At 36.2% G+C, this 21,796-nt stretch overlaps 2 protein-coding genes across 3 annotated transcripts in view; one reads left to right on the top strand and one right to left on the bottom strand.

Moving 5' to 3' along the window:
• LOC306845136 (transmembrane protein 131-like) overlaps window positions 1-16,496 on the top strand; it is a 41,804-nt gene extending 25,308 nt beyond the window's left edge. The window contains exons 7-41 of one of the 2 annotated variants that reach the window (XM_079377738.1): window positions 71-193; window positions 325-405; window positions 509-659; window positions 738-794; window positions 914-975; window positions 1,246-1,354; window positions 1,693-1,801; window positions 1,874-2,027; window positions 2,130-2,300; window positions 2,437-2,547; window positions 2,714-2,848; window positions 3,468-3,572; window positions 4,787-4,873; window positions 5,216-5,368; window positions 5,559-5,634; window positions 5,748-5,862; window positions 5,953-6,091; window positions 6,204-6,313; window positions 6,606-6,678; window positions 6,880-7,031; window positions 7,117-7,259; window positions 7,381-7,564; window positions 8,141-8,326; window positions 9,549-9,704; window positions 9,855-10,309; window positions 10,543-10,727; window positions 10,839-10,975; window positions 12,290-12,411; window positions 12,495-12,644; window positions 12,755-12,908; window positions 13,880-13,995; window positions 14,170-14,257; window positions 14,361-14,464; window positions 14,550-14,692; window positions 15,413-16,496. In XM_079377738.1, the coding sequence (XP_079233864.1) occupies window positions 71-193; window positions 325-405; window positions 509-659; window positions 738-794; window positions 914-975; window positions 1,246-1,354; window positions 1,693-1,801; window positions 1,874-2,027; window positions 2,130-2,300; window positions 2,437-2,547; window positions 2,714-2,848; window positions 3,468-3,572; window positions 4,787-4,873; window positions 5,216-5,368; window positions 5,559-5,634; window positions 5,748-5,862; window positions 5,953-6,091; window positions 6,204-6,313; window positions 6,606-6,678; window positions 6,880-7,031; window positions 7,117-7,259; window positions 7,381-7,564; window positions 8,141-8,326; window positions 9,549-9,704; window positions 9,855-10,309; window positions 10,543-10,727; window positions 10,839-10,975; window positions 12,290-12,411; window positions 12,495-12,644; window positions 12,755-12,908; window positions 13,880-13,995; window positions 14,170-14,257; window positions 14,361-14,464; window positions 14,550-14,692; window positions 15,413-15,673 (4,857 nt within the window). In that variant the 3' untranslated portion in view covers window positions 15,674-16,496. Of the gene's footprint in view, window positions 1-70; window positions 194-324; window positions 406-508; window positions 660-737; window positions 795-913; window positions 976-1,245; window positions 1,355-1,692; window positions 1,802-1,873; window positions 2,028-2,129; window positions 2,301-2,436; window positions 2,548-2,713; window positions 2,849-3,467; window positions 3,573-4,786; window positions 4,874-5,215; window positions 5,369-5,558; window positions 5,635-5,747; window positions 5,863-5,952; window positions 6,092-6,203; window positions 6,314-6,605; window positions 6,679-6,879; window positions 7,032-7,116; window positions 7,260-7,380; window positions 7,565-8,140; window positions 8,327-9,548; window positions 9,705-9,854; window positions 10,310-10,542; window positions 10,728-10,838; window positions 10,976-12,289; window positions 12,412-12,494; window positions 12,645-12,751; window positions 12,909-13,879; window positions 13,996-14,169; window positions 14,258-14,360; window positions 14,465-14,549; window positions 14,693-15,412 lie in introns of both variants that reach the window. The other variant, XM_079377737.1, reaches the window with a different exon arrangement.
• Window positions 16,470-19,523, bottom strand: LOC306845140 (inosine-uridine preferring nucleoside hydrolase-like). The gene is made up of 5 exons (XM_079377744.1): window positions 19,290-19,523; window positions 19,018-19,197; window positions 18,081-18,192; window positions 17,757-17,893; window positions 16,470-17,672 (listed from the first exon to the last, which is right to left on the bottom strand). The coding sequence occupies exons 1-5, from the start codon at window positions 19,470-19,472 to the stop codon at window positions 17,316-17,318; spliced, it is 969 nt and encodes a 322-aa protein (XP_079233870.1). The 5' UTR covers window positions 19,473-19,523; the 3' UTR covers window positions 16,470-17,315.
• Between the last annotated feature and the right edge of the window lie 2,273 nt (window positions 19,524-21,796).

Raw genomic sequence — 21,796 nt, 5'->3', positions numbered from 1 at the left:
CAGTGTTTGGTGTACAACTATTAATGCGATGATAATCCTAAAAGGCTTTTGAACGCTTGTTTGATTTTAGGTGTTTGGTGTGGGCATCCCCAATCCCTACAGACTCAGGCCCTTTGTAGGGGCCAGAGTTCCAGTAAATAGCAGCTTCTCTCCACTCATAAGCATCTTCAACCCTCACAGTGAACCACTGCAGGTAAGCAAAACTCTTCAACTCACAATAGTGCTCCTATTATATTATACTTTCTTTTACCAGTGGGCCGTTTTGGCGGTTCATCTAAATAATAAACATGTCTGCATCATCTTCACATGTTTTTATGGTTTTAGGTTGTAGAAATGTATACCAGTGGAGGAGATCTACATTTAGAGCTGCCTACTGGACAGCAGGGTGGCACCAAAAAATTATGGGTCAGCATAACTTTATTCACACTTCAGTGTGGTTGTTATTGTAAATCACTGTTGTGGTAGAATTTATTATTCTCATATGCTGCATTTTTTTTGTGTTCCGTAGGAGATCGCTCCATTCGAGACGAAGGGTGTGATGAGAGCCAGCTTCTCTTCTCGAGACGCTGATAACCACACAGCCTTCATCAGAATTAAAACAAACGCGTCCAATGAGGATGAGTTTATCATCCTTCCTGTTGAGGTTGAAGTCACCACAGGTCAGTTAAAATAACCTTTCTTAATAACATTAGACCAATATTCTTTAGCACTGACTCATGGTTTGTGCATTTTCCCAGCACCTGGTATATACTCCTCCACAGAGATGCTGGACTTTGGTACGCTTCGATCGCAAGGTGTGCTTTTTCCCCCACTTCATTTGATGGTAGTTTGGTAGAAACAACAAAATTGTTTGCAGGATACTGATACTGTGGGGGGAAAAAAGTAACAAATCTATGTCCTTTCAACTTTACAGATCGACCAAAGCAACTGAATTTGCATCTGTTAAATTCAGGAGCAAAAGATGTATCGATCATGGTAATTTGTGTCTTATTTACATGGCTTGTTTACTTGTGCTGTCGTTCAAAATTTTGGGGTTGGTAAAAAAATGTTCTCTCACTGAGGCTGTTTGATAAAATTTGAAAAATACAGTATAAATGGTAGTTATTGAAATTATTAAATTTTTCCAAAAACATCTTACTAGTCCCAAACTTTTGAATGGTAGTGTAAATTGTAAATCTGGCAAGGTTCTTGATTTAACCAGTGAATAAAATATCACTCGTAATGCTTTTTATGTGTTTTGTATAGAGTGTTAGGCCAACTCCGTCGAATGAAGCGGTCACAGTTGAGTTCAAACAAATTACACTAAAATCTGGAGAGAGCCGATATACCAAAGTTGCAAGTATTAATTTTGATGGTAAGTACTGTCACCTTTGACCTCTTATATAGATTATCCCATCACACACCTCTCTGTAGTTAGGGTTAGATTTTTATCAATAGTCAAAAGTTCATAAAGTTTTTGTAATGAGCATGTGCGTGTTGATTAGTGCAGATAAGCCCATATTCTATGTAGACCTAGTAATAACTTGGTCTGGTGACATCAAAGCAATTGAAGTCTGTTTACAATGCTACCAAAGCTCTTTCATTCTTGATTTATTTTAAGACACCAGTAGTTATTGTTTTACATGGAACAAACTGTTTGTTTACAGATATAACTACAGAAATGTTCATGGTGTTGTTTTTTTTACATTCCAGCTTCAAAAGCAAGAAGATCAGACCAGTTTTCTGGAAAAATAACGGTGAAGGCAAAAGAGAAAAGCTACTCAAAACTTGAAATCCCTTACCAAGCTGAGGTTTTAGAAGGGTAAGATTTCTTCACCAGTATATATACAGTTTTGTAACTAGCTCACAATGTATTTATGCTCACCGTTTCCAGGTACCTGGGCTTCGACCACACAGCCACCCTGTTCCACATCCGGGACAGTCCTGTAGATCCAGTGGACAGGCCCATCTACCTCACCAATACTTTCAACTTTGCCATACGCATCCACAACGTGTCACTTCCAGAAGAAGCCAAGACTATGTTCAATGTAAGACATTTTTCTAGCCTCTAGATGCGGGTAATCTTGTTTTTGTCAGCTGAAAACTTCTTGTTCTTGTGTTGAATTAAAATATTGTTTGTTTTTTAACAGGTGCGTAATTTCAGCACACCAGTTCTTATCCCTCCCCATGAGTCCCGCTATATTTTCTCCCTTCTGTTTCGACCAGTACGACCCTCCATCCACATCGACAGCAACATTCTCCTCATCACTAATGCTTCTAAATTCCACCTGCCAGTCAGGGCCTACACAGGCTTCTTGGAGGCATGTTAAAAACAGCCTACATGTGACAAAATGTCACTAATGTAACCCAATTATGAATTTTTGACATTGTGAAATTTATTTGTATCATTTTAGAGATTAATTGGCCATGATTTGTCTTTGCTTTCTTGCTCAACAGCCCGTTGTTCTTCCTCCCTGCCTTCGAGAGCACATCCTAGACTTTGGTGTTCTTAGTGCTACAGACACCAGCAGTTTAGTGTTTGTGGTGGTCAACAGCAACCCAATTGAGGTACGAGGTCATGATGTTTAGTACAGTGTGACATTTTGTCATTTGGATAAAAATAGCAGTACTGTTTAAGCTTTTGAGATGTAGAGATGTAGATATGGCTTTTTCTCTATAAATTAATTATAGAGAATCATACAGATACATTATAGAGATTTCTCTGTCCTTACAGTTGGAGATAAAGTCATGGTTGGTGACAGGAGACAGTCTGTCAATGGAGTTGCTTAACACTGAAAGAGGGAACAGAAGTATAGCACTAAGCAGAACACAAGAGCTCCAGAACACATCAGCCGCCCAATACAAAACCGTAAGAGCATCTTTACCAATCCTTTACTGTCTGATATATATATATATATATATATATATATATATAAAAAATAGGGGATGCTGAGTAATGTTGAAATTTCAATGCAAAATAATGTATGTAAAAAAGAACTGAAATGGCATACTCCCCTATAATAAACATTGATACAATTTTATGAAATGATGTATTATACACTTTTAATGATCTTTATTTATGTCAGTGAAAATGTTACAGATTTTAAAGATTGGAAACATGACTACTCCATACATGACTATCTCAGATTGTACAGATTGTATTATATCTGCAGGCAGTCATAGGACTTCCGGTGGAATCTTTGCATGTCCGTACTTGTGGTAAAATTGCAGAAGTGTTGCAAGATTTGTGGTTTTGGGTTACTGCAAGCAAAGACATTATTTTAGACATTTTTCAAAGACCCAAGTAAAGGCAATGTAAACCGAGTGGGCCAGTTTGCATGGAAATGTTTCAGTTAGACCACGTTTTTTTGTATACTTAACAATAAACGTACACTGGAGTAGGTATGTGCATTTGTTTAGGAAAAGTGGGATGGCTACAGAACATGTAGGTGTTCATAACTCCGTGTTTCATGTCTGTTTCCTCACAGGTCATTTTAGCCTCAGGCTACTATGCATCGTTTAAAGTCACTTTGGTGGCAAAAGCTCTAGAGGGAATATATGATGGAGCCGTACATATTACAACAGACTATGAGGTACGTATTTCATCCAGAAAACACTGTTACCTTTTTTGCCACAAAAATGGTGCTGGTTGTTGTGCCAAAGCTGGTGTTCGAGAAAGGGGATCTGTGAACCTGGAAACTCGAGATCAGTAATACCACTCATAAATCTATATATGTGTGCATGTAGATATACAGTTGAAGTCAAAAGTTTACATACACCTTGCAGAATCTGCAAAATGTTGATTATTTTACCAAGTAAGAGAGATCATACAAAATGCATGCTATTGTTTATTTAGTACTGACCTGAATGAGATATTTCACATAAAAGATGTTTACATGTAGTCCACAAGAGAAAATAATAGTTGAATTTATAAAAATTACCCCATTCAAAAGTTTACATACTCTTAATTCTTAATAATGTGTAGTTATCTAAATTATCCACAGCTGGGATTTTTTTTGTTTGTTTTTTGTTTTTTTTTTTGTTTAGTGATAGTTGTTCATGAGTCCCTTGTTTGTCCTGAACAGTTAAACTGTTGTTCTTCAGAAAAGTCCTTCAGGTCCCACAAATTCTTTGGTTTTCCAGCATTTGTGTGTATTTGAACCCTTTCCAACAATGACTGTATGATTTTGAGATCCATCTTTTCACACTGAGGACGACTCATATGCAACTATCACAGAGGGTTCAAACGCTTACTGATGCTCCAGAAGAAAAAAACGATGCATTAAGAGCTTTCTTATTTTGCCTAAATATCATATTTTCTCACATTTAGTACAGCCCTTCAGAAGCTACAGATGACATTTAAAATGTTTCCCATAAGACAAAATAAGTTAAGTTTACCCTGATCTTCAAATTCAAACAGTTTTCACCCCCTGGCTTTTTTACGAATGAAGCGCATGTAAACTTTTGAACTTTTTTATAAATTCAGTTATTATTTTCTCTTGTGGACTACATGTAAACATCTTTTATGTGAAATATCTTATTCAGGTCAGTACTAAATAAACAATAGCATGCATTTTGTATGATCTCTCTTACTTGGTAAAATAATCAACATTTTGCAGATTCTGCAAGGTGTATGTAAACTTTTGACTTCAACTGTATGTGAGTGTATATAAGGATTATGTAAAAAAAATAGAATGTTTTCATTTATAAATCAGTGACATGCCTATGAAAGTGGCATATTTTTAACACAACAATGGAAACAAATGAGCAATGCTTTCCAGGCCTTCAGTTTATCTGTCTATTTCAGATACTGACCATCCCTGTAAAGGCTCTCATAGCAGTAGGAACATTAAGCTGTTCATCTAAACAAATCATTCTTCCTCCTTCATTCCCAGTAAGTAAAATCACTTATCTATCTTTTTTTTTTATTCTCAGTGTTCTTTTCAAAATCATAAGTCATAAGTACCCTTTTGCCTGTATTTTTTAAATAATGATTCAAAATGACCTGTTCGTTGAGATTTTAAAGTAACGAAGAGACATGTAATGTGAGCATGTGTGATTCATCCCTGCTTTTACCCCCAGGCACTGTTTGAACACCACTCCCTGTTTCCAGTACCTTGTGCTAGCATGACCTGTTTTGCAAACCAGTTATTTTTAAAGAACAACAGACCATTCATTAGGTTTAGGACCATTTTAGAAAATCTTTTTTAATGTTTTTTTTTTTTTTTTAATTTAGGGAAAAGTTGTTCACCAAGGATTCAGCATACAGAGTTCATTCTCACAGAAAGTAAGGCTTCAGCAAATTCGCTCTCTCACAGAGGACGTCCGGTTTTACTTCAAACGACTTCGCAATAACAAAGTGGAGTTGGAACCCAGACGGAAGTCCAAGGTGCCAGGCCCAATTACAACACTATAATGTTATGCTTAATCTACCCTTAATCTATCCTTAAATGCACCTGCCCAGAGTTTGCTCAGTTTATTTTATGCTATAACTGCAATAGTACAATGTAGAATAATTTTGGATAAATCGATTGTTTTTAAATCCTAAAAATATATATATTTTTTTACTCCTTTTCCAGATAGCAAACATATATTTTGATGCCAGCTTGCAGTGTGGTGATCACTGTTATGTGGGATTACCGTTTGTATTAAAATGTATGCATTCTGTATCTCAAAGTATTTTTTCTTAATTTACTTGTTTTTTTTATGCATGTGTTTTCATTGAATACTTCTCGTGTGTGTGTGTTTTTTTTCTTTTCTTCCTGCAGCTGAATCCAGGCCCCATGGTTTGGTTATGCAGGAGGACATATGGGACGCTGATGTAGATCTACATCAGCGGCTCCTGAAAAGATGGCGAGAGCTCAAAGAGCAATCAGGGCTTGAGTGAGTCTGATACATCTTGCTTCAAACCAGATTTAGATTACCATACATTAAATGTATAGTATCTTTGATGAAATTCTCTTGTTTGTTTAGGGTTGAAGCTTTCTTTGAAGTGAACACAGATCTGCAGAAGAATGTGCAGGCCAAGATCTTAGCGCAGCTCACATGGCCTTTGCTGGTCAACTCATCACAACAGATTCATTTTCCTCTCACAAACACCAACAGCTCATCGGTGAGTGTATACACACATCAACTCAGCTCACTTTAACACATTTTACCATGCTTAAGTCAACTATAGTATTTTCCCTCAAGTCAAATACATTGACCTGAACTTGTCTTTGTAGGAAGAGGAAGTGATTCTAGAAAACTCAGCCGATGTCCCAGTCTTCGTTCAGGTTCTTCCTTTGGCTCTTTACCCGAATCCCTCAGTGTTCACAGGCAGACTTGCTGACAGGTAAGTCACTTCCTATGCAATAAACCAGTTACAGATGTTATAGACCCCTGTATATAATGTGATGTGTTTTCATGTATGAAGACCTATTTTTATTGTCTGTGAGAAATGGCAAGTGTGATATTATAAAAACAAAATATAGCTAGCTAATTCAATTGAGAAAAATAGAGCTGTTTAAGTTATCTTGTGAAAATCCTGTATTTTTAACGTCACAGTATGCATCACAGAAGGTTTTTTTCAATATCGTGTAGCACTAATACTGATTTCATCTGATGTCTTTTTGCTGTTCTTAAAGTTTTCCTTTAGGAAAGTTGTCCAACATCAACATTGACGTGAATACACTGGAATTCCAGGTTTATAGAAATCATGTAAGTAACAAGGACATAAAATATATAAAAAAAAACATGTGTTGTAACAATGTAGTGACATTTTGTTGTTTAATTGAATGAATTTTACTTCATTCTTCTACTTTCCAAAATTCATTTTATGATATCCACCAAAATTAAGAATTGCTGTACAGTGGTTATGGTGTATCTTTATGCTGCTAAGGATTTCTGTATGTGTGTCAGTCTTCAGTGTTGAAGAGTTCCACAGGATTTGTTGAAGGTTTAAGTCGGCCCTATGTATACAACATGCTTCTTATGCCTGGGGAGGTAAAGTCCTTCAACGTGAGGTTTAGACCCATCACCAATCACAGTGTCTCTTCTCTGCTAGTTGTCAGGTGAGCTTAGTTTGCCAAAATGAACGTGGAAAATAGAATGGTGTGAATTGTACTGTTGTACATTACCCTTGTCATGTTTGCTCAGGAACAACTTGACAGTAGTAGACTTGATCATGGTTCATGGTCATGGCACCACAGAGAGTCTGAGACTGGCTGGTAAAACCCCAGGTCTCGGCAGCTCTCTGAGGTTTAAGCTCACCGAGGCATTTCTCAAAGACTGTTCAGAAGGTAAGTGTCAAAATTAAATCAAATTTCAGATGTTTTCATTGTTATAAACTAGTTTGAGATTCTGTACCTTTCTCATCCTACTTATGCTTACTTAAATGTCTGTGTTACTCATTTCTTCAAGCTAAAGCCAAGGAACCGAACTTCACTCTTCGAAGGACTTTCAGGTTGGAGAACACAGGGCTTCTTCCAATACACATTCGATCTATGGAGATCAGTGGCAATACTTGTGAGGGTTATGGCTTCAAAGTTCTCAACTGTGAAGAATTTGCACTCAAACCAAACACTTCAAAAGACCTCGTCATACTGTAAGTGATTTCATGTGTACCAGTGCAGCACTGTGAGATTTTCAGATTTCTATTGGTCAAATGTTTGGAATAGCTATTATTATTAATATTGTTATTTTAATGATTCTGTTATGCTCACCAAGTCTGCATTTATTTGATCAAAAATTTAGTAAAACCAGTAATATTACAATTTATTTTAAGTTTTTTATTTGAATATGTTTTAAAATGTAATTGATTATCTTGATATTATCAGTGTTTAAAACCATTTTTGCTGCTTAACATTTTTTTAAATCATGCACTGCTCTTCAAATATTTGGGGTAAGTAATATTAGTACTTCAGAAGGATGTCTCAAGTTGAAGGTAGCAGTAAAGATGTTTAGAATGTTACAAAAGATTTCTGTTTTAAATAAGTGCTATTCCTTTACATTTAATTCATCAGAGAATCTATGCATCATGTATCATAAAAATGTGTCATGATTTCCACAAAAATATTAAGCTGTTTTCAACATTGACAATAATAAGACCCTTTTTTAATAGAGTAGCAATAACAGTTGGAGTATGATGATTAACACCCTTCTGTCTTGTGAATTCATACAGGTTTACACCAGATTTCACATCATCCAGAGTGATCCGGGAGCTGAAGTTGGTGACTGCGGGGGGTTCAGTGTTTGCGTTTGTGCTGAATGCGTCATTGCCATATCACATGCTGGCAGTGTGTGCTGAGACCCTTCCCCGACCGAACTGGGAGCTCGAGCTCTACATCATCGTCTCCCTCGTTATGAGGTCTGATTTCTCATATCTGATCACCTGATGGCTAAGAAAGTCTAAACCCTGTCTTATAAACATTACACAACCAAAGCGATGCCATTGATTACTCGGCACACAATTCTGATTTGTTTTTTGAATCTGATGTTTAGAATTGACTGTCCACACTGCTTTTTTTTTGCAGTTTTATGTGGTTTCTTTCTGTAAAAAACAAACAAAAAAACCTAGACTAAAGAAAGTCATGTTAAAGGAGTCATGAACTGAGAAATCAAAATTCCCTTGATCTTTTGATAAATAAGATGTCGTTGCGCTATAAAAACATTCTGTTAGTTTCAGAACTCAAAACTTTCTTGTTAGTCTAAAAACAGCTTATGTTGAAGCCAGTCTGCCAAAATGACAACTTGTGGAATATGGCATTTTATGACGTAATAGTGTGGCTAAACACTGCCTCCGCAGAAGAAAATCAACGTCTGCCTCTACATCACTGCCTGTTTAGCCCTGCCCACCGATTCGCGCATGTAATAGGTAATGACAAGAGCGGCAAATGCAGGTCTATGCAGAAACCAAACGATAAACATTATATGAGGAATTTTATTTTTAATGAAGTGCCAGACCGTGTCAGTAAGAACTTGTTCCTTTGTTCACTTCATTTTACCACGGATTCGCTTACAAACAAGGCATAATTCGACACAGGATTTTCAGAAAGATTGAAACTAAAAGACGCTGCTGTGTCGACTATATTGGCTCTGATGTCTCACCGCACAAGTGTGAGTAACTGTTTTCTTTACGTGATCACTATTGCTTTGTCTGTTAAACAGATCATTTGATATCAGGATTTATGCGTTTTTAACCTAAATCACGAGCATCCATCTATGAAGGATGCAGGCTGTCAAACATACACAACTGTTAGCCAATCATAGCAGTGAGCGTTTACTTTCGAGTCTACAATCCACCACACCGATTCAAACAGAGCATTCTAATTGGGGGGGTCAAAACAGGAGAGAAAATAGCCTATTCTAAATTATGATGTTTTTTTTATGTGAAAATCTTGATAAGTAGACCTCGGAGAACAATACAAAATAAAAAAAAACAAAGGCAGTTCATGACCCCTTTAAAGAAATGTTTGCTATAGATATATTATGTAAATTGTGCTTTTTGTTTTCTAATTCTTTTTAATGTATAATATTGCTATGTTTTAAAGACGTGAGATTAATAACATACTTGTCTGATATTTCTCTAGCTTCATGTTTCTGCTGGTCATTGCTACTGCCTATCTGGAGGCCCAGGGAATATGGGAGCCTTTCAAACGACGGCTGTCCGTGGAATCCAACTCTCCCATGGAGACTGGAAAACCATTTGATCTCAGGGAAATTGTACGAATTCAAAGTGATGCTAAGTGAGTGAGGATTTTTTATTTTTATTTTATGTCCTTAATTTATAAAGAAGTGATATTTCTTTATGTCCTCAATTTATAAAGAAGTGATAATTCTTATTTGATTCACATTTTATGTAAGATGTTTTACAAAATGCATTTAATCTGTTGCAGCTTGAATGATTTTGCCGACTCAAACCAGAACTCGACAAGAGGAATGTACGGGTCAAGCGTTGGCGGGCGGGCTGGGGGTCGGCAGGGTGGTCCACACTCCAGTTCAAACAGCAACAGTGTTCTGCCAGACAGCAAGCCCAGATCTGGTTCAGGCCGCTCTGGATCTATGCAACCGTCCTCCAGCTTTCCGCTTAATAAAGATAGTAGCCAAGGACTCAGCCAGCTGACTAATCGAAAGGCCCGGAGTTCCAAACAGCAGCAGCAGGGCTCAGGCCTCCTGGAGGACCTCCCGAGCTCAGGACCCTCACAGTCCAACAGCACAAGGGCCATCAGTACAGAGGAACAGGATTACAACCGACTCCTGGTAGCCATGGATAAAGACCTCGACGGGCCTGAGTCTCCTGCCATTAACGTGTCTTCAGAACACAGTTCACAACAGTCTTCACAAAACAAAGGTAATATATAATAATAATAATAATAATTCATTACATTTATATAGCGCTTTTCTGCTTTTCTAAGCACTCAAAGCGCTCTACATTGTGAGGGGTGGTGTCAACATATATACATTATATAACAATATATCAGCATAAAAATATAGATTAATTTATCATGCCAGGTTTTTGTCCCAGAGGTCAGTGTAAATTGCGAAATGCACAATATAATTTCTGTTTATTTACTTGTTTTTCAGTGCTTGAATCAAAAGGGAAAGTGAAGAATAAAACAAAAGCTCTTAAAAAGAAAGAAGAGAAAGAGAGGAAAACAAAGGGAAAGACTCAAGGAGAAGATTTAAAAGAGTCACTGGCAGACAATGATGACAGCTCTTCTACTACCACAGAGACCTCTAACCCAGACATGGAGGCCAATATTAAAGAGGTACATATACGTGAAACATGCTAGACCCACCAGAGCAAATCCCAAAACAAACTTGCTCTAAAATGTATGTTCTAAATGCACTCTTTAACTACAATTTGTCTTATAAACCAGGAGCCAGTGAAGGTGAAAGGAAAATCGGTGTCAGTGGACAATGGAAAAGAAAGAGAAGAAATTACTCCCTCCCCAACCAAACCAAAAACTAAGAAACAACCAACCACAAAGAAGGAGAATCAAGTGGAAAAATCCAGGTTTGTCACTCTGTCACTGAAGGTGATGTGTGATTTCTGTCAAGTCAAGTCACCTTTATTTATATAGCGCTTTTAACAATACAGATTGTGTCAAAGCACTTAACAGTATCAAATTGTAGGATAGAGTGTCAATAATGTATAATGATAAGATTAAACACTCAATTTTCAGTTAAAGGAACACTCCACTTTTTTTGGAAATAGGCTCATTTTACAACTCCCCTAGAGATAAACAGTTGTGAGTTTCACCGTTTTTGAATCCATTCAGCCGATCTCTGTGTCTGGCGGTAGCACTTTTATCTTAGCTTAGCATAGATCATTGAATCAGATTAGACCATTAGCATCTCGCTCAAAAATGACTAAAGAGTTTTGATAATTTTCCTATTTAAAACTTGACTCTTCTGTAGTTACATCGTGCACTAAGACTGACGGAAAATGAAAAGTTTCAATTTTCTAGGCTGATATGGCTAGGAACTATACTCTCGTTCCGGCGTAACAATCAAGGAAATTTTCCGTCGGTCTTAGTGACTCTAGTCATTTTTGAGCGAGATGCTAATGGTCTAATCTGATTCAATGATCTATGCTAAGCTAAGCTAAAAGTGCTATCGCCAGACACAGAGATCAGCTGAATGGATTCAAAAACGGTAAAACTCAACTTTTTAACTCTTGACGAGTTGTAAAATGAGCCTATTTCCAAAAAAGTGGAATGTTCCTTTAAAGGCATTTCATTATTGAATTCAGAGATGTCATTGTCTAGCTCAGTTCTGTGTCACTAGGCTCCGATACTGATAGTGAAGAGGTAGGATATGTCTGCATTGTCATGTGCCATTCTGCTGGGAGCTGTGCTTAGATGAATATTTTAATATGTGCTGCACGCAATCCTCTCAATAATACAACAAACACACCACAATAATGACAGCAGTGAGAAAAGAGCAGTTAGGAAAGCATCTGATCATAGGAATGTGAATATATTTTCACCAGCTCTGCAATTCATCACTCCAGTCAAGTCTTGTTTATTTATATATAGTGCTTTAATAAAATGGCTTCAAAACTGCTTTACAGTATTAAACAAAAAAGCGCAAAGTTCAACTTCACTTTCAACCATACACTATCTTTCCAGTGCATTCACAACTTCGCTGTAAAGAATACATTTTATGTCCAATAAAGTGAACCCCCAGAGCACATCATGGACCAATAGCAGTTTGACAAAGTTCAACAGCTAATAAGAGATGGGAAATTCACGCTCTTGAGCTATTTCCAAATGCCAAATTGGACTTTTTTTTTTATTTATCTTATTTTTTTTATTTTTTTATAAAGCTCTCTAGAACTCCCTTACGTCACTCCCCTGGAAAAACAGGATAAGCAGCGCAAGACCTTCACCAAAACCCTCGCCAATACAGGAATTCACAGTGTCCCCAAACCACGAGCTCTGAGCAAAAGTAAGTGTCAGATTTCAACTTTTGAATCTCTGTTGACTCTAGAAACCATTTTGAAACCACTTTTATTCTGTCTGCCCGAGTAGTCAGTGGGAAGATGGGCGATGATCGGCCAGCTCCGCTTGGAAAGTTTGTAGTCAATGGCTCCATGCAGGAACTGGGTCATAGCAGTGGATCAGAAGGAGAGAAAGAGTCCCCCCCACCAGAATGGGATGTTCCTCTCAAAACTGGCAACTGTAAGCAATGAATCTGAAAGCATGACCTGGACTCCATTATGAGTCAGTTTGCTACTTTATGTACTCTTATTTAAGTATCTAAATATTTATGTCATATGTTTTATTAGCAGTGGACAGTCTTCAGCAGATATCTATGCAGACCATGCATGCAGACCCCTTCCTGAAAGGCCCCAGTTCAGTCATGTCCAGAGCTTGTTCACCACCCCCGACCTCCCCTTGCCTGGTGCCTCGTGGAAGATACGGCAGTGTGCCCCACACCAGCAGGTAACTTTAATGGGCATGTGCTTTAAAGTGCATGTAATAATAGAACACATTTGGGTAGGGCCTAAAATAACACTTTGCAAGTGCCAAATGTGAATAAAAATCAGCATTTGCGAGTATATGAAAAAAAGTTACTCCCCAGTTGGCTGGGAATTATTATTTTTTCGTTAATTCTTACAATGCCCTAGAACACGACATTGTTTAGCACAAAAATCTAATAACAGACTGTTGTAATTATATAAATATGTAATCTGATGCGCTGTGTGTTTCAAAGTGTGATCTTTCATGTGAGTAATGCTGCTGTGAAGTAAATGCTGCTCCACACAAACTGTCTGCAGTGAGTTTGAGTCGCTTATAACATGCGTTTGAATATACAACATGCGCCAAGCATCTTCCCAAAATTGTAATGAGAAGTGTTTATAAATCTGTCAAAAGAGAGGCATTTCAAAATGTTTCCCTGTTGTTTTTGCCAAAGTAAAAGCAAAGGTTTAATATTTGAAATGAAAGCAAAAACAACAATAAATGTTAGAATTGTAATTGTACTGTTATATAAAATAATAATAATTATTATTATCACAAAGTACTTTTAAAATTCATAGTAGTATTATAGTGATCTTTTTGTGTATTTCTTTATTAATGTATTAATTATAGTAGATAAATAAAATAGTATTATTATTATTATTAATAATAATTATTATTATTAATGATAATAAATATTATTTTTTATTGATAATTGCAAATAAGTTTTTCCCCAAAGTATTTTTTTTTATTAAATAATGCACATACAGTTTCATAGCCATTAAAAAGTATTTTTGGCCAGTAAATTTTCTTAAGTCACTGGTGATTGGACAGTGTGGCTAAATGTAAGTTTTAGAACCTGCATTTGGGTTATTAGCATCAAGGCATTTCCTGGTTTTATCAAGTTTGTGCAGGAAATCCATGAGTGACATTGTTTTTCTTGTATATTTTTAAAGCGAGGCTAATTTGAAGAAGGCTCCAGGGAATAAGCTCAACAAGTCAGCCTCTCTGCCTGGTCAAAATGGAAATCCAACTTTTGCAGCTGTAGCTGCTGGCTATGACAAAAGCCCTGGTGAGTTTGCATGTTAAATATAAAGATGATGTTGAACATGAATCAACTTGTAGTGGTGCATGAACAGGAAATTTGTGGTCACATTACTGATCACCAATATTTAAACACTGATATTTACTTGCCACAGATTTACATGTAAAATGTTATACAAGTGGTGTTCTGTTGTGTTTACAGGTGGCAGTGGCTCAGCTAGTAAAGCTGACAGTCTGGGGAAGGTGACACTATCTCACATGACATCAATGGAGAGTGATGGATCTGACAGGTGCAGTGGCTTCATAATGAAACATCACTTAACCTTCTTATCTGTTTTACAAGTATATTTATAATTGTGAAAAAGATTTATAAAAAGATGTATAATCTTTTAGCTCTGGACTGTGGAGCCCAATAGACACCACCAGCAGCCCCAGTTTTGGACCGGTTAATGCTTTCTCTGCTTTTGGACCCAACAACCCACTTAATCTTTCTGGGGGTATGCAAAATGTTAAATAAAATGCAAAAATTTTAAATAAAATTGCATTCAATGTTTTCAATATTGTGGTTATTCTCTGTATTAGTTTTCAGAGGCATGACTGTTCCTAAGAGTTCAGAGCCCCAGCAGAGTTGGCCTGACTACACTCCAGTGTCCCCGTCCATCTGGGATACTGAGCCTAATAATTCCTGGTCTACCAGCACTGGATCTCCAGCAACTCCGACAACTGTAAGATATCGCTTCCTTGTCACATGTCTCATGTCTCATCCAGATGGACACCTGTAATCCCAAAGAGAACATTAACACTAAGATCATGGAGTATCACAGAAATCAGTGATATCACTTTTTTGATATGAAGGTTATTTTCAGATTAATCTTGAACCATTACATATACTGTAAATGTTTGGGTCAGCAGGTTTTTTTTTTTTAAATACGGTACTTTTATTCAGCAAGGATGCATCAAATTGATCCAAAAGTGACAGTAAAGGCATTTATGATGTTACAAAAGGTTTCTATTCTAAATAAATGCTGCTTTTCTGAACTTTCTATTCAATTATAAAATACTCTACAAGCACACAACTGTGACCTCATCACATCAGTATTGCTGTCTGTTTTGCTAAACAGTATTACAGTATTACTCTTTTGTATTTTTGATCAAATAAATCCAGCCTTGGTGAGAATAAGAGACTTCTCTCAAAAACAAAAAATATTCTGACCCCAAACTTTTGAACATATATATATATATATATATATATATATATATATATATATATATATATATATATATATATATATATATATATATATATATATATATATATATATATATATATATATATATAGCAATAAGCCAGATGCTTAACATGTTTCAGATTACTCCTGACTGTATATAAAGGTAGTTCTGCAGGTTATGAAATGATCATCTTTTCTCATTCTGCCTGTCTTCAGTCCATTTTGGGGAGTGCGCGCAGTCCCTGGTCCTTCAGCAGGTCCATCTGGTCCACCGGCAATGACTCCACCCTGCACTCCTTCAGCCCTCCTACCTCCTCCGCACTTCCTGACTTGGTCAGCCACACTGCACCGCCCACACCTGCCCCCAACGACATAGGCCGCACCTATAACCCCTGGAACATGGGGTGGTCTCCCTCACTCAATCGCTGGAACTCGGAGCCCTGGCCTAACAGCCCCGACAACAACAACGGCATCTGAGACGCAACAGCCCACTGAGCAACAGAAAATGCAGTGGTTTCTAATCTTATTTTATTTTTCCTGGTTGAACAGTATGTTGAACACCAAGATCATTTTAATGATTGGAAGAAATCTTGAATTGTAATGGTACAAATGTCCACTGGAAACCCAGTGTTACATTTTACAAGTCCAATCTCAAAATACAATCCTATTTATTTTAGTGGGGTATCGTAAAAATGCCTTAAGTTCAATTTTAGCTGACAAAGCGAGCGAAAGATTGAAGACATTGGCTTAATGCCATTGCCCTGGTAGGGCTGTTTTTCTTTACGATTTTAGAGATTCCCTGTTTTGAGTGATACTGCATTGGAATTAAAGTATATGGTCCAGTATTACGGTATTAAAATGCAAGATACAGTGTTACTCGACCTTAAAATAAGCACTTTGTGTAAAACCCCACTCCTACAATGCTGTCATTTTGGTTTAAGATGTTTTCATTAATTTTAGAGCATTTTCTGGCCATATTTGTTGGTTGATTTAATGTTTGGAAAAGATACAAGTGGTTGCTGAGAATACAATTACCACATTGATTTGAACCCCTCTGAGTGAAAGCCAAATCGTAAATGCATTCAGGATTCAGATTTTATTTTTATTTTAATTGCCCTCTGCTTAAAGTGAGAAGCTTCATTTGCTGAAATTGGCTTTTAATTTGAGGGAGCTTAAAGAACTTGAAATGTGTTCTGTGCATCATTCATTTGTCACTTCAAAAGTGAATGTTTTTGTCACAGTGGTTGAAATAAACATATCAGGCTGGAATATTGACTTCTCATTTTATTTCTGCCTAAATTGAAGGAATAGTTCACCCAAAAATGAAAATCATTTACTCACCTCATTTCATTTTAAACCTAGATTTACATTTTCAAAACACCAATAAAGATATTTCAGTCCATGCAATCATGATTTGATTCAAACAGTGATAAAAATATTGTAAACAATCCATATAAATCAAGAAGTTTAATATAATTCTTCTGAAAATAGACCTGATCACTTTATATGATGAATAGAATTAATTTAGGCTTTTCTTCCATATTTAATCAATGAATGTATCAATTAATATCAATTACTTTCATAATGTCACTTTTTGAAGCAATCAATCAAAGTTTTGGTTGTGCAGATAGAAATCTATGGTGGCCCAGTAGTGCACAACACAATGCAAAAGACTAATTTTGTTTTGTTGCGACTTGTTTCAGTTGTGTTGTGGCTTGTTTCCATTGTGTTTTGCCAATTTTGTTATGTAGCGACTTGTTTCTATTGTGTTGTGCTAATTTCATTATGTAGCGACTTGTTTCTATTGTGTTGTGCTAATTTCATTATGTTGCGGCTTCTTTCCGTTGTGTTGTGCTAATTTTGTTGTGTTGCGGCTTGTTTCCATTGTCGCTTGTTTCTGTTGTGTTGCAGAGATTTCTTTGTGTTATGCACTACTGGCCCACTGTAGAAATCTCTTAGGTTTTATTACAAATATTTTCTTTTGTGTTTTGAAAATTAATAAGAGTCTTAAGGGTTTGGAATGATAACAGTACAGGGTTAGTTGCACCAATAAAGTGCAAAGGATGCTACATTTGAAAATGGAAATCTTGTAATACAAATCTATTGCAAAGAAGCATTTCTATGCTATTTGTAATGCTGCTTTCAGCATCAAGCTGAACTTTTCAAGGTCACATGTCTTCATCACAAAGGCAAGATGGTCTTTCTTCAGCGTATTGGCTGGATCCACAACCATCATGCCTCGTCCCAGTTGACCTTGTACCTCCACACGTACGGCACACTGTAAACTCTCTGTGATCACACTGCTGTCCACACAAGCTGCCACAGCGAACGCGTCGTAGGGTACAAACCCGTGCCCAAAGAGCAAATCTTTGTTGCAGATGCGAGGTTCTCTAGAGTAGGCCCAGCACTTGGAGGTTATCTTCTTCATGAATCGAGCAGCTGATGTATCCTGAATGACCAGCTCATCAAAACGCTCCTGGAAAAATTAAGCACACAAGTTAGTCAGGCCTAAAATATATTCATGTTAGAATGGATTTTGCTTACAATGGGCATCTCTTACCCAAGATAGTTTGTTTCTGCAAGTGAACTCCCAGGTTGCGATGTGTGTTGAGCAGGTATATTCCTCCAAAACTATATGAGCTGATTCAGCATCCATACTAAAATTAAACTCTGCAGATGGTGTCAGATTTCCCTTGCCTGGAAAATGAACAGTGGTCAGATAAAGCTCTGTAGAAAGCGTCCTGATTGGAGTTCGTGTCCTGACCTGTGCTGTTCTTGGCACTGCCTTGGTTTTTATGTAATATATAATCACTGATGTGAAAAGTACAATTTGCTGCCACCCATTTAAGGTGGCCAGTATTTGTACTGCAGCTCATTTTCTTACCTTCCATGTTACCACCCATAATGTACAGATCCTTGAGTTTCTGAGGGAGGGTGGGATCTAATCTAACAGCCAAAGCCAAGTTAGTCAGTGGACCAAGAGCTACCAGCGAAACCTGTGAAAGAGTAAACAAACAGGGCTGTGTGGAAGTGCATTTCATTGTCAACCACAAGATGACTTTAGATCTTTGACTAACCCAATGGTTCTCACCCTTTTTGACTCCAAGGGCCCCCTATTGTCAAATATTTGAATACCCTTTAAGATATTTCTGACACTTTTGCAGGAATGTCAATGCTACTCAATTACAAACTTAAAAAAAAAAAATTAAACTAGGAGTGGCAATGCACTAAATTAACAAATAATTTTCATTAAAAAAATATTTTCATAATTCCAGAAGTTTCAATAACTAAACATTCTTCATGGTTTATAATATATTACCAATGTTATTGGATTATATGTCCTAGCTGTTTGTGATTACAGGGTTTTTCATTTATTTTATTAATTTCTACCAGATTTTAGAACCCTAATTCATTTTAGAACCCTTAAATTAAAATGCCAGTTATTAAGGGAATTAATTCAAATAAAAAATGAATGATTTAAGCTGTTTTCTTTTTTTTTAGCTGTTTTGTTTCGTTTTCAGCTCGTTTTATTGCTATGAGGGTACTGGGATGTCTTTATATAATGTTCTCCTAAACACTACACAGAGAAATAAAATAAACACAAAACCTTGGAAAAAAGTTAGTCCATAGTGCCTCAAAATTTTGCTTTAATTGAGAACATATGAACTAATACAATTAATTAACTTAAAGCAAGCAAAAAGATGCATATGTTGACACAAAATGTTACCTTTGCTTAAAGGGTTCTTTAATATTTCTTTTTATTGAAAATATTAAATCAATATTCTAGAAATAAACAGAGTTATTAAATAGTTATTGCTTACCTCCCCCTGGTTTTCATTTACCAGTCTTATTAAAGCATCAACGGCATGCTCTTTCTGAATTTGCCCTTTCCAAATGTCAGAGTTCTTCAGAACATCTCCAAGTCCATCTGTGCCAAAGTGATCTTTAAATGCTGTCACAGGTCTGATTAGAGGACCAGCAGACCCTTTATAAACTGGAATCTGAGGTCAAACAATGCAATACAATGTAATCTTAACATTCATATCATATTAGGTCTTGACAGTAGTATTGGTAATGTTATAATTGCACTGACCTGGGTTTGTTGACAGACTGTCAGAACCCGCATCACATTCTGACACACATTATCCACATCAGTGTTCCCAAAGCAGCAGGTAATGCCCAACACCTTCACACCAGGAGCTGCCAAAGCAACTATGATAGCCAGAACATCATCTATGCCACAGTCTGTGTCGATTATCAGCAGCTTCTGAGCCATGCTGGTTAGATTCTGGAAATATCAGTCTGGTAAGGACACTTAAACAAGGAATACAGGGTTGGGGGATGTTAACTATGGAGATAAGTAACTAGTTAATTTGTAACCAACTCTGTACTTGGTTGCACCATTTGTTCTTAAAGGAACACTCCACTTTTTTGAAAATAGTCTAATTTTCAAACTCCCCAAGAGTTAAACGGTGAGTTTTACTGTTTTCGAATCCATTCAGCCGATCTCCAGGTATAAAATAAAATCGCATCCATCGCATTAGACTGTTAGCATCTCACTCAGAAATGACCAAAGAGTTTCGATATTCCTATTCCTATTCGATGTTCCTATTTAAAACTTGACACTTCTGTAGTTACATCGCGTACTAAGACTGACGGAAAATGAAAAGTTGTAATTTTCTAGGCAGATATGGCTAGGAACTATACTCTTATTCCGGCGTAATAATCAAGGAACTTTGCTGCCGTACCACGGGTATGGAATGAGAGTATAGTGCCTAGCCATATTGGCCTGTAAAATTGCAACTTTTCATTTTCCGTCAGTCTTAGTACACGATGTAACTACAGAAGAGTCAAGTTTTAAATAGTAAAAATATCGAAACTCTATAAAATACATTTTATTATTAAGCAAAGTGTCCTGCACATTAATCTAACTGCAAATTTTAAATATATAATTTAAAAAAATATTAAAAACTACCTAAAACACTGAAAATATAGCATTTGTACATGTCCCCAATGTCTAACGCTACATTTTAACTTGAAATATAATGTTTAAAATCCTTCAAAAATCATTTTTATTTTGCATTTTTATGTACTTTCATGTCCCATCTGTCCTTTAAATACATTTATTTCAAAATAAATGTATAATATTTTGGATAAAATACACATTTTAGTCGTGTCCCCAGGTTTTCACTCAGTCCTGTTACCCTAACACATTCCCCCCTCTAAAAAACTGGGAAAATTCCACAAGACACATTTTCAACATAATATTGCAACATCTGGATCTTCTGAAGGCAATGAAATGATCGAAAGCATGTGGTCTTATTTTCTTTTCTGTATATTTGATGATATTGTAACGGTGGCAGGGAGCGTCATAAATATTTCTTAGATGTTACTTGCTTATTTAAAAAATACAAATCTTTGGTGAATCACTATAATTTGCTGAGTATTCTCATTATATTAGCATGTACTCCATGTGGCTAGATTATATGTATTTGCTAATTTTATCATAAAATCTCAATCCTGTTACTTTCAACCCTGTTACTCATATACTCATATATCCTATACTTATATATAGTATATAGTAGAGTGAGTAGTGTCATCAGATTTATTCATGTAAATATTAGACTACATCTATATTAATTTAGATACATTTGAAAGTGCATTTTTTTCTCTCTCAATGTTTTGGCCTTCTATCCACACTGAGACAATGCTTTTGCCCAGAGATGGTTATTCCTGCATTGGTGTTTTATATTACATTCCTGCAAGTATGACAGAAAATGTACTTGAAATTTCTGTCCTGTGGCAATTATGTATTAGACTCATATATGGAATGGCGTTCGTGAGCTGCGCTATAAGAAAACAATATCCACAGAAAAACTAAAAAGATATTATTTGTTAAGTTTATTATTTTTTATATCATTTTTATTGTATTATTTCTTCGTTATTTATATCTTATCTTATAACCCGTCCTCTACCCTAACGAAAACCTCTGCATACCACTAGATATAAATAGAGACATGATTTGGCCTTTTTTAGCAGTGATGTCAGCTCACTAGTCAGTGCTCAACACATATCAGTGAGGGCATTAATACCTCAACACGTGTAATCAAACCTGTAATACTAATATAACAGATACTCCTTCCTGTTACCTATTTCATTCCTGTTACTAAATAGTGCTTTCTTTAAAAAAATAAAGTTAAACCATTATTTTTTTTGGTCAATAATTTATCCATAATAAATTGCATCATAGAAAATTGATAAGCTTGAGGTCTGAGTCGCCTTTAAAAAAAAAAAAAAAAAGGTGTATATAAATAGTGATGCTTTAATGATAAAAATGATCTTTTTTGACCATGAAACAAACAATTTCTTTAAAATAAACAACTGCCTGAGGGAGAAATGAAGGAATTTGTTGACATATTTTTAAGCATTCTTTTTAAAAGACTAGAGTTTTGGTAACAGGACTGAGTAAAATGCATCCATCTTCCACTTAAAAATTGTGTAAAAAATTAAAGTTACCTGAGATGGACCAATACAGATTTTGAATAGTTAAATATGTGTATTACTAGATTCAGTCTTTAAAAAAAGATAGAAAATTAATTT

Source organism: Barbus barbus, assembly GCF_936440315.1.
Source record: "Barbus barbus genome assembly, chromosome: 25".
In the NCBI taxonomy this organism is placed as follows: Eukaryota; Metazoa; Chordata; class Actinopteri; order Cypriniformes; family Cyprinidae; genus Barbus; species Barbus barbus.
The sequence above is the reverse complement of the archived record's forward strand: the minus strand, read 5'-3'. Positions and strand labels throughout refer to the sequence as shown.

What these genes read in the sequence shown, in the direction of transcription:
- LOC306845140 (XM_079377744.1), bottom strand. Translation starts at nt 19,472, where the DNA reads ATGGCTCAGAAGCTGCTGATAATCGACACAGACTGTGGCATAGATGAT. An exon ending in CAGTCTGTCAACAAACCCAG is followed by an intron (nt 19,198 to 19,289) that starts GTCAGTGCAATT and finishes GTTTGACCTCAG; the next exon opens with ATTCCAGTTTATAAAGGGTC. An exon ending in GCAGAAACAAACTATCTTGG is followed by an intron (nt 17,673 to 17,756) that starts GTAAGAGATGCC and finishes TAATTTTTCCAG; the next exon opens with GAGCGTTTTGATGAGCTGGT.